This window comes from Paracoccidioides brasiliensis, assembly GCF_000150735.1.
Source record: "Paracoccidioides brasiliensis Pb18 unplaced genomic scaffold supercont2.13, whole genome shotgun sequence".
NCBI classification, from domain to species: Eukaryota; Fungi; Ascomycota; class Eurotiomycetes; order Onygenales; family Ajellomycetaceae; genus Paracoccidioides; species Paracoccidioides brasiliensis.
In genome coordinates, this window is record NW_011371370.1 from 733,435 (window position 1) to 748,307 (window position 14,873).

The 14,873-nt window shown below is 44.6% G+C and overlaps 3 protein-coding genes across 3 annotated transcripts; 2 read left to right on the forward strand and 1 right to left on the reverse strand.

The window, feature by feature from the left end:
* Window positions 1-266: 266 nt before the first annotated feature.
* Window positions 267-2,258, forward strand: PADG_08051 (uncharacterized protein; the record flags this gene model as incomplete). The annotated part of the gene is made up of 4 exons (XM_010765077.1): window positions 267-605; window positions 700-1,692; window positions 1,797-1,937; window positions 2,019-2,258. 4 exons carry the CDS (start codon window positions 267-269, stop codon window positions 2,256-2,258), a joined length of 1,713 nt encoding a protein of 570 aa, XP_010763379.1.
* A 1,793-nt stretch (window positions 2,259-4,051) lies between these two features.
* PADG_08052 (uncharacterized protein) lies at window positions 4,052-6,006 on the forward strand (the record flags this gene model as incomplete). Its single annotated transcript, XM_010764997.1, has 6 exons — window positions 4,052-4,328; window positions 4,405-5,270; window positions 5,341-5,366; window positions 5,423-5,507; window positions 5,580-5,743; window positions 5,835-6,006. 6 exons carry the CDS (start codon window positions 4,052-4,054, stop codon window positions 6,004-6,006), a joined length of 1,590 nt encoding a protein of 529 aa, XP_010763299.1.
* A 907-nt stretch (window positions 6,007-6,913) lies between these two features.
* PADG_08053 (uncharacterized protein) lies at window positions 6,914-14,631 on the reverse strand (the record flags this gene model as incomplete). The annotated part of the gene is made up of 20 exons (XM_010764998.1): window positions 6,914-8,103; window positions 8,193-8,477; window positions 8,629-8,962; window positions 9,052-9,441; window positions 9,500-9,956; window positions 10,024-10,101; window positions 10,175-10,245; window positions 10,310-10,429; window positions 10,499-11,333; window positions 11,406-11,441; window positions 11,502-11,836; window positions 11,897-12,062; window positions 12,146-12,320; window positions 12,390-13,076; window positions 13,127-13,306; window positions 13,380-13,818; window positions 13,882-14,055; window positions 14,116-14,303; window positions 14,375-14,435; window positions 14,506-14,631. 20 exons carry the CDS (start codon window positions 14,629-14,631, stop codon window positions 6,914-6,916), a joined length of 6,327 nt encoding a protein of 2,108 aa, XP_010763300.1.
* Between the last annotated feature and the right edge of the window lie 242 nt (window positions 14,632-14,873).

Below are 14,873 nucleotides of genomic sequence, written 5' to 3' on the forward strand. Positions count from 1 at the left end.
CGAGTTTTGTTCTTGGTCCGACTGCAACCTCGAAAACGTCAATTTCCCTGTTTAGCTTGTCGCCGTTGCTGCCGTTAGTCAGCTCCGTCTCGCCCTCCCTCGCCTCCCCCACGGGTGGTCATCCTCCTTTTGCCAGTATATATATATCTTCGCAGTCCGTGCAAAGCATTTGTGCAGAGTCTTGGCACTCGCGGCACCTCTATTTTTTCTATCTTTTCTAACTTTTCTTACTTTCCTCCTACCACCGTGCCACTTGTCTGAAGCCAATGGAAAAAGACGACAAAGAAAAGGGTTTCAAGGCGGACCCTCCCGCTGCCCCCTTGCCAGCCTACGATGAAATCACCAGCGCTCCTGTCCATGAAGGGACGGTCGAAGGCCAGGCTCAGTTGAGTTTCTGGACACGCATGGGATGTACGTCTGAGTCGTTCAAAAGGAGGACCCTCGCAGACAAGCACAACCAATTGAACCAGACCCTGAAGAGTCGACATTTGCATATGATTGCGATTGGTGGCAGCATTGGCGCTGGTTTGTTCGTGGGCTCTGGAGGTTCGCTGTCCACTGGCGGACCAGCTTCGGTACTGATCGATTTCGCCATTATTGGTGTGGTAAGTTATTGTGTCGGGTTCAGCTATCCACCAATGACGCTACATGCGCAGTGAGCCACTGCAGTCGCTTTTTTGCTGTTAACAACTTTCGCAGATGATGTTCAACGTTGTGTACGCTCTTGGCGAACTGGCGATCATGTACCCAATCTCTGGAGGTTTCTATACCTATTCCACGCGGTTCATTGATCCATCATGGGGCTTTGCCATGGGTTGGAATTACGTTTTCCAATGGGCGATTGTTTTACCCCTCGAACTTACTGTTGCAGCCATGACTATCGGATACTGGCAAGTTGATGTCAGTATAGGAGTCTGGATCACGCTTTTCCTGGTTGCTATTATTCTCATAAATGTCTTCGGCGTCCTCGGCTACGGAGAGGAGGAATTTTGGAGCAGTTGTCTAAAGCTTGCTGCTATCATCATCTTCATGATCATCGCCCTGATTTGTGTCTGCGGTGGTGGACCTGAGAGGGGCCTTTATTCGAAGTACTGGGGAGCCCGGCTTTGGTATAACCCTGGCGCATTCGCTGGTGGCTTCAAGGGCTTCTGCGCCGTCTTCGTTACTGCAGCTTTTGCTTTCTCTGGAACAGAGTTGGTCGGTCTCGCTGCGGCAGAATCCAAAACACCTGTTAAATCTTTGCCTTCCGCAGTGAAGCAGGTCTTTTGGCGTATCACGTTGTTTTATATCCTCGCTCTCTTCTTTGTCGGTCTCCTCGTCCGCCATGATGATCCTCGGTTGCTCGGAAGTGGCTATATTGATGTGAAAGCCTCTCCGTTTGTCATTGCTGCCAAGGATGCTGGACTTGACGGGTTTGACAGCTTCATGAACGTGGTTATCCTAATTTCCGTTTTGTCCATTGGAAATTCAAGTGTCTATGGTGGTTCCCGAACCCTGACAGCTCTGGCTGAGCAAGGGTATGCCCCTAAGCTTTTTGCCTACGTTGATCGTGCCGGCAGACCTTTGGTATCAACAGTTACCATTATTATCTTCGGCGCCCTAGCCTATATCAATTTGACCGCCAAGGGTGAGGATATCTTTGCCTGGCTCCTTGCTCTCTCCGGTCTTGCTGCACTGTTTACATGGGGAAGTGTAAGTTCACCCTCCAAAATGGCTGTTCCGAATACTTCATCTACCTACCTGGGTACCTAGGGTACAGCAGGTATGCATAAATGGGCGACTAACCACATCGTCAGATCTGCTTCGCGCACATTCGCTTCCGCGCTGCCTGGGCTTACCACGGCCACTCCGTTGCTGAACTTCCATTCACAGCTGCTTGGGGTGTTTGGGGATCGTGGTTCGGTCTGGCTCTAGTTGTAATTGTTCTTATTGCACAGGTTTGTTAACACTCCTTTTAGCCCTGGAGCGACGGTCCCCTTTCCAAACAGGATTTTATTGTTAATGTGCCTGTGTTGTAGTTCTACGTCGCGGTTGCTCCTCGGAATGCAGAGGCTTTCTTCAAGTCATACCTGGCGGCCCCGATTGTTCTGTGCTTTTGGGTCTGTGGTTATTTCTGGAAGGGACAAGGCTGGCTGAAGATTAGCCAGATCGATGTTGATTCTGGACGCCGCGAAATCGACTGGGAGGAGCATAATCGTGTTCAAGAGAGGATTCGCAACTCTCCCATTTGGGTTCGTGTTTACCACAAACTGTTCTGAACTATAATTCCGGGAGCTTGTAGAGTCCGTGTGTGTGTGCGTGTATGGTTTCTCTCCCCATTTCTCCAACCAATCAGTGAGTCAGTCTTTTTTCTTCGAGTTGTCCTTTTAAATTTGGCGGCACCTTAACAGTAGATTAGTTAGTTAACTTACTTCCAGCTGAGGAGAGCCAACCAACTTCTTAGTGAGAATAATTGTATGAAAATTTTTAATTTAATCTCCCAAATACTGAGAATATGTAAATTCTCGTGCGGTAGATGTTATCGAGAACTCCGTGGTTATATGGACAAGTCCCTCACTCGACGCAACATGGACGAGATAGCGCCGTCGCTGCGGCTCCAACTAGTTAACTAGCAGTTAACTAAGTAAACTTGTTTATTCCGATCCATACACAGCCAGATGCCAAGACCACTGCTAGAAGAATTTTCAACGGCGCTTCCACTTGTCTGGTTTCCACTTTAAAAAGATTCAGGATAAACCCGCGGACTTCCATCTAACAACTCTGCACAACCAGCCAACCTCATTGTGCAGCAGTTTACGGAGTGACATACATGCAAGCAGAAAAGCCACACCCAAGGGGCAGTTACCCTCCTGGCCTTCGATCTGGTGTGATATTCCTGAATGATTGACGGGAAGTTGTTATCATCCCTGTCATCGGGCTTCGCACGACTTTTAGTTGGGATCATCTTGGTAAATATGTGACTATGACAATCGAGATTTCAGAGCCCCACCTTTATTTGCTGTGTGTGGCTCATTCACTGTCGAGTAACACCTGCAGCAATATCAGGAAGTTTTGGTGAACTGACAGCTCAGTTGAAAAATTCACAAGTTAACACAATGTTCAGACTGTTCAGATTGTTTTAGTGCGGCCATATACCCCCAACTTAGGCATCGCGGCATATAAAGTACCTTTCTCCTGCAAGGACTGGGATATCTTTTGTGGCTGGATTCAGTATAACTACCGCTGCACGCAAAAAGATACACGTAGCTAGTGTAACAAACTGATCTTTGCAAAGCCATGCCCCTCATTTTTACATGTTCGGCACATGCGATTCAATTTTGGTCCGCCGACTTTTACTGGATGTCGAGGTAAACATTTTCGCGATCGCACACGATATTTGACTTTGGATTCTTCGAAAGATATGAGCCGGAGTTGACAGTCATTTGACCAAAGACTTGTGGCCCTCGTGGCATTGATCTGTGCTAGTTACCGATGTAGCTACCCAACCTCCCTTTTCATCTGACGTTAGCGTCCATTCGCAATGCTGTTCTTCTGTTCAGCTGTGATGAAGCGAATTTATCTTGCGGCAGGGTGCTCCGATATTGTGCGAAACTATTGCGACCATACCGGAAGCATCCTAAAGCCTGAATATCAAATGGCTATGATAAACGTGCCGAAATGGAGATATGAAAACTGACCTGGCGGTTTCCGAACGTTAGAAGGTCTTGTCCACTTTAATCTCCAAAAAGTACTATCCAGATCACTTTTCCGCTAATTCTTGGGTCCCTTGGACTCTGTGACCCGATTTCCACAGTTGGTGTACTGAGAAGGGCCTTTTAAGTTTTAGCAAGCAGCCAACTTGAAATAAGGTGTATCACGAACCTGTTGAGGATGCGAATTCCTATGATGCTCCCTTCTGCAATTTCAATAGTGTATCAAAACCTTATCATTTACCCCCCAGATTCTTAATATACATGAGGGCTTGAAGAGTTGCTGAAGTATCCCCAAATCCTTCATTGGTACCCTAGTTTGTATTGCTTTAAATAATATCTCCCTTCTTCGAGCAGACGACATGCTTTACGATACTTCCGGACATGGTTACAAACAACTGCGGGATTTTTTGGAAAAATGGGCATCGTTGAAGACAACTTCTGAGGTCCTCGTTGCAACCTGCCTATTCGTCACAATATACGTTATCATCGGGCTGGTGTATCGATTATTCATTTCCCCCTTGTCGAAATTTCCTGGACCAAAACTAGCTGCTGCAACATTGTGGTATGAGTTTTATTACGATGCGGTTCTTAAGGGCCAGTATACTTTCAGAATAAAGGAAATGCATCTCAAGTATGGTTAGTGCATTCTTGTATAGCCTAGTAGCCGTGTAGATGGCGGGAACGAAACCTAATATGGCATATTCTTTAACAGGGCCAATCGTCCGAGTCAGCCCGTACGAATTGCACATAGATGATCCAGACTATTACAGTATGCTATATGCATACAGCGCTCCGCTTGATAAGAACAAGTATTACCTGGAACCGTTTGACTTTCCACTGTCTGCTTTTGGGACGGAAAGTCACCACTTGCACCGTCTTCGTAGAGGTGCAATGAACCCGTTCTTTTCCAGTCGAAGGGTAGCGCAACATGAAGATCTCATTCACCGGCTTGCTGATAAACTATGTGGACGCATTGAAGAGTTCCAAGTTCTGGGTAAGAACGTGCCATTGTCACTTGGATATATATGTTTAGGAACGGACCTTATCACCTCGTATGTACTGGATGAGAACTATCAGTGCCTGGATGCGACTGAATGGCTTCCACACTGGGCACGGACACTGAAATCTCTATCAACAATGGTGATGGTATCACGGCAGTTAACTTGGATATTGCCGTTGTTAAAGCGTGTCCCACAGTCGTGGGCCATTTTTTTGGACCCTGGTTTGGAACTGTTCCTTATATTGAGAGAGCGATGCTGCCAAATAATTGACGAAATACACCAAGTGAGAGCGACAGGAGCCTTGGGCATGGAAGGGGGTTTGTTAAGAGGATATACGTTGATCGATCAAGTGCTTGACTCTAGGTTGACTGTCGAAGAGAAATCACATGACCGACTTCTTCAAGAAGTTCGATCAACGATGGCGGCGGGAATCGAAACTACAGCGAACACGTTAACGGGAATCACATACTACCTTCTCGCAAATCCAGAAAAACTTCGAAGCCTTCAAGATGAACTTCGCATGCTGGACTGGGACACTGATGTGAAAGCTCAAGAGCTAGAGAAACTTCCATACCTGGTTTGTCACCTATGGGATGTAACTAACTATAAAATCAACCCACGGTTCGCTAACTAACTGTTTATGATAGACCTCGGTGATTCTTGAGGGATTACGGTAGGAAAATTGGTTGCTAGATGTCAAGAGGTCCATTTCTAAGAGCTTTTTTCCAGATTGTCATACGGAGTGAGCACCAGGCTTCAAAGGAAATCACGCAGCGAGGCAATTCAGTACAAAACGTTCAGTATACCGCCAAGCGTAAGTATTCCAGCTTTGATTTCTCCTGGGTGTGTTGGATGAGGCGTTGCTTATTACGCTTTTAACAACCAGACGTCGGTTGGAATGACATCGGTTTTGATGCACCACCATGAGGCAATGTTCCCGGACTCATACAAGTTTATTCCTGAACGCTGGTTGGATCCAAAGGAACGAAAACGGCTACAGCGGTACCTGGTATCATTTGGCAAAGGTTCCCGCCGATGCGTGGGGCAAAGGTTCGTCAGAAGGCTGTCCGCAAATGATGAAGTTAATTGGTTTGACGACTGAGTTAATGATGGCTGGCTGACTCTATTATCATTTTGTCAGGCTAGCACAGACAACACTTCTTATAACCATTGCTTCACTTTTCAAGCGTTTTGAACTCGAACTCAAAGATACGTCAGAGGATGACATCAATATTGGCCGTGATCTCTTTGTTCCCCGACCAAAAGATACAAATTCAATTGGTTTACAAGTAGCTGTGAAAAGTGAAATTTGACATTGTGATGAATATTAAAACAGTCAGCTACTACTCAACATCTGTCATCACTCAATGCATGTGATTTTACTCTACAGTATACACATTATACAGTAATATGAATATTGAACTTGCAATAGCTGAATTCCTCTTCTAGAAGAATGCAAATTATATGACTATTGTTATAAATATGAAATTCATTTAGCTAGTTAACTACTGTAAAATAGATCATAATAGTTTTTATGAATAAAAAAGATGCTCAAGATTTTCAAAATATGAGCTTTATTTGTATAAAGCTTCAAATCATATAACTAAGTTAAAACTAGTTAACGTTAGTTTACTATATTAACTAACGTAACTAACTAGTTAATCCCGCCACTTAGAATTTAACTTTCGACTAACTAAACCATGTAATAACCACAAGCTCGTTTAGCTCAGAAAGAAAAGTTAAAAGTACAGAAGCATGTATCTAATGAGGTCAAAATCAGAGCAATCACGCTGCAGCAAAAACCTGTGACACAAATAATGAAGACTTTTAGATGAAGATGCACTGGAAGATCATCAAGGTGTGATTGCACTACAAATTCAAGATGACTCTCAAACCCTAGGGGAATCATTGTTATTGGGCATATATTATATCTGATATGATAAAGATTTCGTCCCACTCTTCATAGTGTAGAAGATAGTTATAGCAAATCAAATCCTCTCTGAATTGACAAGTGAGTGCTACAAGCTTTGGATGCGCGACGATAGGGTGATAGATATTAACCATGCCCAAAGAGTATACCAATCTCCTTATAAATACAAGAATAAATATGGAAAGCAATTTCACCTTTTCTCTGCTCTCCTTCCCCGGACAATTATTCTCCAGGTAAACTCAACATTGTCTATTCATCCCGCCCAGGTGTGCGCATTCTATTCCTCGTGGTTAGGGCAATTCTTGTGCCTCCCACTCACAGCTGACAGTGAGATATTTTATCGGGTTTTCTAGGGTACATTCGTATTTCTTAATTGGATCCACAGCCTTGCATGAAGTTTTGGACACATTAGTATCACATTCCAGCTTACCAGCATTCTTCTTGTTGCCAATATATTTGCATGTAACCCCATTTGCAGTAAATGGTCCAAGTGAGGGCGGGAACGCCCCTGCTATGTCGTCCGTTTTTTCTTTCACAAGAGGGTCATCTTTACACATGTCAACATTTTTTGACGGTGTGGCTGACCAGAGTTCCCAATAATGATGAATATGTGGTGGAGCGGGATTCTCGACATTAGACACAGAAATCAAGACAAAACCAGTCCTTGGTTTTGGGCGAGGATTGTTCCCTCCACCACCACCTGTCCTTGACCACTCACACGAATCATTTCCACAGCACCAAGGTGAGCTGGGGGTACAACCATTCTCACCACACTCACAATAGGGGCAGCTGGCATTGGCACAGCAGCTAGGTGATTGATCATCACATCCATTCTCACCACACGAACATCGGTTTCCCTTGTCCAACTTGCATTTGTCGCCGCATGTCGGTTCTGGGTCACTGGGCTTGGTGGTTGTCGGCACCCGACTGCTTGCATTTGGGTCTTTTGGATCATGGCGGTCCGGGGGCACTCCTGTCGGCATGGTAGAACAGAAGAAGCCTGTGCATAGGCGGCCACCACAACCAGTTCCAGATGCACATGTGGGTGATGGCTTCACTCTGCCATTACTGGTGAAGCTAACAGTATGACCACTTGGGCCAGTCTTGGGAAGACGGGGACAATAAGACCCATCAAACCGCTTCAGTGAATTATCAAGTACTACGGAATCATAACGGCAAGGCGCCACCGTTTCTCCATCATTCGTCTCCTCATGAAGGTCCAGTTTGATTCTTGGGCAATAACCTCTGGGATCCCATTGCTCGACGGTTCGATAGTCAGATAAACAGGAATACTCTCCAAACTGACCATTCCAGATGATGGGTTTCATCTTATGGACATTTATCGGTTCATTACTGACGACAATGCGACGGTGAAAAAGCTTGATCATCTTTTTGACACTGCCAGGGTCCTTTAGCTGGTTTACCCAAGGGGATGGAAGTGACCGAAAGTATCCTATTAAACCAGACACGAAGGGGGCAGCTAGGGTTTGAAAACATTGTTACTATTTTTTATCCGCAGGATTTCTGTATTGTAGCTTGGTGGCTATTAGAGGGGAATGGCAAACTAACAATATGATGTTCCACTGGATGTCATGTAGTCCATGTCACCTAGAGGAATCCAAATGTTATCTCCAGGAGCAAAAGTGGTCATCCAGTCAGCGTATTGGCTGAAATCCGTGATGTGGCCATGTGCGTCTGTTGCTCCCACAACGATCAGATTTGGTATGTAAAGATCACTTCCAGGTTTGGCAAATAAAGCAGGATAACGATCGATTTCAGGTGATTCGTCAGCACGATTGGAAGCTGAGACAACTATAGCAACATTCAGACCGTCTAGCTCAACGAGGAGCTTATCTATGAGGTGCACCCAGTATTTGAATAAGTGTTAGCAGAGGTAGAGAAAGCGGTGGTGGACTAGTTGTCTTGATAACCTCAAAATAACAGGAGGAATTAAATGGTGGATTGGGAAAACACGACGAGACACAAGGGAATCATGGATACTTACGCAGCTCCCGTATGAAGACAACCCCCACAGTTGGATCGAAATTTGCGCTTATGTTAATGACTGCCTTGCCCATGCGGTTTTTTAGTAAAACATCATCAATGACACCTCTCACTTGGTCCAAGTATCGTGCCAGAGTCACACTCTCATCTTGCTCATCAACTCCTTCGAATAAAGATGAAACAATGAGTGTACACCTCTGGCATGAACCCAAATTCCGCCCTATAACTTTGGAAGCTACCCCAGTTCCGTGCTCCACATCAGGTCGAGCTGGCCCTGGATCACTGTATCGATCATCCGGCCGCAAATATTCAATGTCATTATGATGTGTCATTTCCTACACACATTGAACCTTAGTCAGTTTGTAGTCAGGAAAATGTAACCATTAAAAGACGAAGAGTATCATGCTAGAAAATGGGATCTTACAGGGTGGGTTTCCGAGATTTCGTCTTCGTCCATTATATATATATACTGATCGTCTCCTGAGATTCTATCATAATGGAACATAAACTGACCATTGGCACTTAATGTAGCACTGTAAGGGTCCTTCCAAATCATGCCTCTCGGCATGGAGATCTGTGAGAGATCCCAAATATAATTGCTCTCTCGTGCTATCAGAGCTGATGGCATGAGTTGATCCACATTACCATTGCCTTGAGCCACCACACTGTCATTCGAGTGATTGACACCTCCCTGACCGTGAGATTTGATGGCATCGACATTGTAACTTATGTCTCTGACTCTGCCGCGCAGATCAGTCAGAATACCATCATTATCAGGCCTGTGTTCGTAATAAAACGCATCTGCAACATCGGGCTAAGCAACTAGATCAGTTTTAACTCTCATGCATTTCAACTCTTATAGGTGCCCATACAGATTCTACCAAGGTATTCATGGTCTCTTGGTCCAAGTAAGGAACCCAAAAGAATACTGTGAAATGAAGCGCCTCTGACTTGACCTCCACATATTTGTCTTTGTATTTAGCGAGAAGCTCACGAATATGTCGCACGTCATCCATGTCTGATGGATACACGAGGGCATTTGCAGGGCATCCCCATGGTGGTATAGGGGGCCGTGCAGCAGCCTGCCCTGGTTTGGCTGTTGGCGACGGGCAGTTATCTGGTTTTGTTCTAGTTGTTGTTGTATCCCAATCTGATGCTGAACAGCCGTAAATTGTATCACAAGTGGAACTGGTGGATGAGGATGTAGAGGTGATTGTCCCTCTAGTGGTTGTTGCCTTGAAAACAGTTGTTGCACAAATTGATGCTGATTTTTTCTCACACTTAGTGGGCTCCTTCTGGGGGTATGTTATGATATTATCTCGCCCAACACTAAGTGTAAGTCAGTTAATGCTGAACCTCTGGGATTTGAAAGGGCTGGGCTCAGGAAGGATCTTACGTGATTGGGGGCCAAGGTGGAAGCGGAGATTTTATTGTCCATGATGGAAGATTTATTGCACGTGGAGGTGGAGGGCCCCTACATTTGGGGATAAATCATGTTAATGTACCGCTCTTTACAATTGAGGGGTATGCTGGAACACGATACTTACGGTGGGTATATGCCAGGTGGGAGAATCCAGCGTAAACCTCTGGTTTCACCTTTTTCTCTGTTCAGACAGAACTGCTATAGTCAATCAAGAAGTTCTAGACAAAGTTATAATTTTTTATTTTTGACTAAGACTTACAGAGAAAAACCAGAGTTTGCAAGGTGTTTTACCTGGTTCTGGCTTCTTTACCTCTTCCTCAATCGGCGTGATTACTCTAGGTGGCCATGTTGACCACACTGGTAGTGGCTGAGTAGTTGTCTGTTGCAGCTTATGGTCAGCATCACATAGTAATTAACTAGGATCAATAACTATTTTAAAAACCCCTACCGGTTTATTCGTGGGGCTTGGTGTAATTGTTTCTTCTGACTTGGTGAATGTTGTTGAGACAGTGCAGTCAACTGTAAAAACTCCAGTAGAAGAACCAATAAATGTGACAACTTTGGTTGCTGGACAAGTGAAGCCAATAGACACTGTTGTGGGTTTTCTACAGTTAATTGTAGGTGTTGTCTTTGGAGTATTGAAAGGAACTTTTGAGTTAGGGGGACACTCAACCACAATTGGACTGACAGTTGATGAAAATGAAATGGTTGAGACTGTTGGACGAGTGGCTACAACAGTGGTCACAAAAGGAGTGTGATAAACTCCTTCTCTGGTGCCCTCTGTAGGGGAGGCATTAGGATCACTCCAGCTCTCAGGTGGCCCTCTGGTGATATCTGGCCATGGTGGAACTGTGACATTGCGAGTGGTTGTCTTTCCTTCTCCATCTGGCATGGGAACAGGAACAGGTGGAATATCAACACTAGGCAGGACAGTGAGAACAGCACTTGTCTGTCCTTTAGTAATATTGATGTTTGAGTAGGGCATTCCATCTGTGATGATTGGGTCTATAGCCAATGTGATTGTTGTAACTGTTGTGTAGAATGTGGGTACTTCTCGCCCACTTATAATTGTTGTGCCGCGGTGTCCATACTCAAGAGAAGTTGTATAGTTACCAGGATCAATGGTTGTTCGTGAAGAGAGTGAACTAGTTGGAAACACCAGAATGCAATCAGCAGGACATGTAACTGAGGGCTTCTCATACACTTCAGGTCCGACATAAACAATGTCATATTCATCGTCTCCTGACAAAGGAAGCCAAACGCTAACCTCCGTAGTAAATCCACTGAGATTGAGGTGCTCATGAATTAGTGAGTAAGTTCAACAAGGGAAAGACGTCAAAACATATCATACAAACCTTTGATTTGAGTCATTTTGGAGAACCGCACCATGGCTATGAACACAAGATTAGCAACTCTTCTGTGCCTATGTTATCCCAGGAAATGTTCCTCACTTGATACCAGTTCCAATTTCCACCATGCCAACTGTGAAAATGTTGAAGAGAGCAACACCCTTGCTACCTCTAACTTCAAGAGAACGCTCTTGGCAATTATGTGTTGGAACACAGTCTTGATAATACTCCTGGAAAAAGCTGTATAATCCTGAACTATGCAGTGTTATACTCTTTGAGTTGATAATGCGCAGGCCCCAAGCTGCTTGACAGCCAATAGTCTTGCACTTCTCAAAAGATGGATCACCAGGGAACTCCTTGCCAGGGACAAATGGCAAAGGTGCTATTGGAACTGGCTGATAATATGGGGTCTCTGTTTGAATATGACCAAGGTATATCTATGAAAAATAATTAAAATTGTGCAAAGCTTAAGTATTTGTACTTCGCCGGCCGCTCACATTTTTTGCTCCGTAGAGTTGATACTGGTACATGACAGTGTGTTCAGAACCGGTGCCATAGAACCAAGAGGGTCCTTCGGACTCTATCAGTGTTCCACGGGCAGCATATAGGCTAATTTGATTTGACAACTTGTCAGGCGAGTCATAAACACTCATGTCATTGTCACTGATCAGATTTCGAAATCAGCTGTAATTCGCTCTGCTTCATAGCCACTCACCATCACCGTTGTTAAAAGGGACTTGACTTACTGGTCTGCCAACCATATCCATACATTCTCAAAATAGCCTGAGGCCTGTGGTGTGACATGGAATAGAAGAGAAGCACAAATACATGCATCCCTAAATTCAAACTTTGGGCAGGTTTTGACATCCAGATCTGTACCAAGAGATCCCCCAACACGCACATGAGAGTCCCACATAGCAGCTGTTCACTCATATTCTTAGTTGCAGTTGAAAAAGGGATAATAAAAATAAAATTATGGATGTGACTTACCAGATCCTTGGCGATCTTGATGCACATTCCATTCAAGAACTATCGCACCAGCTGTAGCTCCTTGAGTAGTGAACATCATATCAACTATCTCCATAGAACCCACATCACCTCTCTCACCAACCTGTACAACCACGCGTGGATTGTGAAGGTCATTGAAATAGACTCCAGCCCCCTGTATTTGTGACCAACTCGCACCTTGCACTCTAGAACCTGTTGGGATAAGTACAGTGCCACCAACTCTGTAGATGCCTGCTGGAAAATAAGCAACCTTGCCACCTCTGTTGGCTTTCTCAAGAAAAGAATTAATATCTGCTGTATTATCCCCAGTGCCATCATTCATGCAGCCATGTTCTGTGGCAATGAGAAATTGATCCAACCTGAGGTCTTCATACTGAGGGCGAGGTTGATAGAAGAGCTTGCCATTTATGTTCAGCAAGCCTGACCCCTTTCTAGGTGCATCAACTTCACCTGCAGTGTAAGTTCCATTGTATCCATTGTAGCGACGTCCAATCGCCCAAAGTTTAACAAAGTCAGTGCCTTTAAGAATTACATCACCATTATCACTCTGCACTGTTGTCTCAACATTATACATTGCCAAATTGTCAATGACAATGTTGGGAGAGCCATTGACCCCATCCTTCCGAGTGTTGGTCAAGATAGCAATAGGACAGTTGGAGATCCGAGAGTCTGCGGAAGTTAGCTCAGGTTTGAACATATAGAATTTGTTCCAGACGTACCAATGATGGAGACAGAGCCTATGCCTTGGCCTGTGCTACCCCCTCTGCCACTAATGTTGAAAGCAATGGCTCCACCATCAACCTCAATACGCTGCCAATTAAAGCCCCAGGACCAAATCATCTGAACTGCAGTAAGGCAGCCATTGAATTTGAGATTCATTGCTGTATACTGCTGAGAGCCTATCAAAGAGATCCGTTAGCACTGACACATTGAAATAGCTAATATACAAGCTCACAAGGTTTTTCTTCTTACCAGCACGCCAGCCAATATTTCCCCCATTGAACTCCAAGTCAGAGACAAATCCACCACTACCATTCTCCATGAAAATGCCTACATGAGTGACTTTGTTATCATCAGTTGCCTCTGGCATGTTGAACACAAGATTCTGCAATGAGCAGGCCTGGGAGACCTGCCAATGAATACCTGTTGGCACAAGTGGCTGATCATGATCATCTGTTGTCAAGGGCATCTCTGTTAAGTCAAAGATAAAATTACGAATCTGACGGAAGAACTGATTTTGGTTGATATACCAATTTTGGCCATTTCCACCAGGGATATATGGATCTGTATCAAAAAGAGCAATCCCTTGGAAGGTATCACACCCTTTGATTGTGGGTGGGTTCAGAGCATCACCAATGAACTGTGTATAGTATAACTGAATGACAGGCCGGCAGATTTTGTATGTTCCAGGCTGGATAATGACAGATATTAATTTAAAAAACTAATCTGCATTACAGAAATGGAACCTGCTTACCGGGAAATAAATTATAGCTCCTTGTACAAAGGTATTCCCACATTCTAATCCACACCGCTTGCCATCTCCAATTGCTGCATTTATTGCCTCTGTGGCATCTGTCTCACCCGTATTATCAGCACCATACTCCACAACATCTCGATAGAACTTGTACCCAGCTCCCGCAAGAGGTTGCTATAAAAGTTAGATTAGCCCAGAAGGAATATCAGTGGTGAATGAGAGTGTACTTGCCACTCCTAACGGGGCGAGCTTCGGCAACCAGTAGCTACTAGCAGCAGTAGTGTTTGAAGCACTTCCAACAATTTTTTTTAAGTTTCCAGGGGCATCAACAGAGGTGTCGTTATGTTGTTTCGAGTGCCCAGAGTTTAACATATAGGTCTCGAAACTACCAGACTCGAGCCATACTGGTCCATTTTGTTCTCCTAGCACGAGGTTAATATCAAATTCAAAAGTAGGGTGCGCCATGAGCAATAGTCTGAGGTTAGGCACTTACCTCTATCTGGTGCAACTTTGAAATAATTGTATTGATTATCCACCATATACGGAGGGTTGGGCTACCAGCTAATGTCAGCTATGTTGCACCCTCGATTAGCAGGTTGTAAGGCAAGGTCTTCCTATGTTTACCTGTGGCCCATAGCTTGGGATATTAGGGAATCTTGCGGGATCATACAACAAGCTAGCCTGTGCTGCCACGAGGGACAGAAATTGAAGAAACAACCCCAACGAACTCATATTCTTTGGGTATATCATGGCTTTCTTGACCAGAGAAAGTCTTACTGCCTCTCTCTGGAGTGCGGGAAATCATTCCTTATCTAGCCGCATCAACTTTCCATCAGTCTTAGCCCAGCTTTGTCCAACAACGGGACATTGTTTTGGAAATCATGAACCTCCAAGTACAATCAATTTCCGGATAGTCATATCAAGTCCCTGTACGTTACAGTAGCCTGTCAAGAGTGATCCTCAGACAGGAGACATTCGGATACTAATATTAC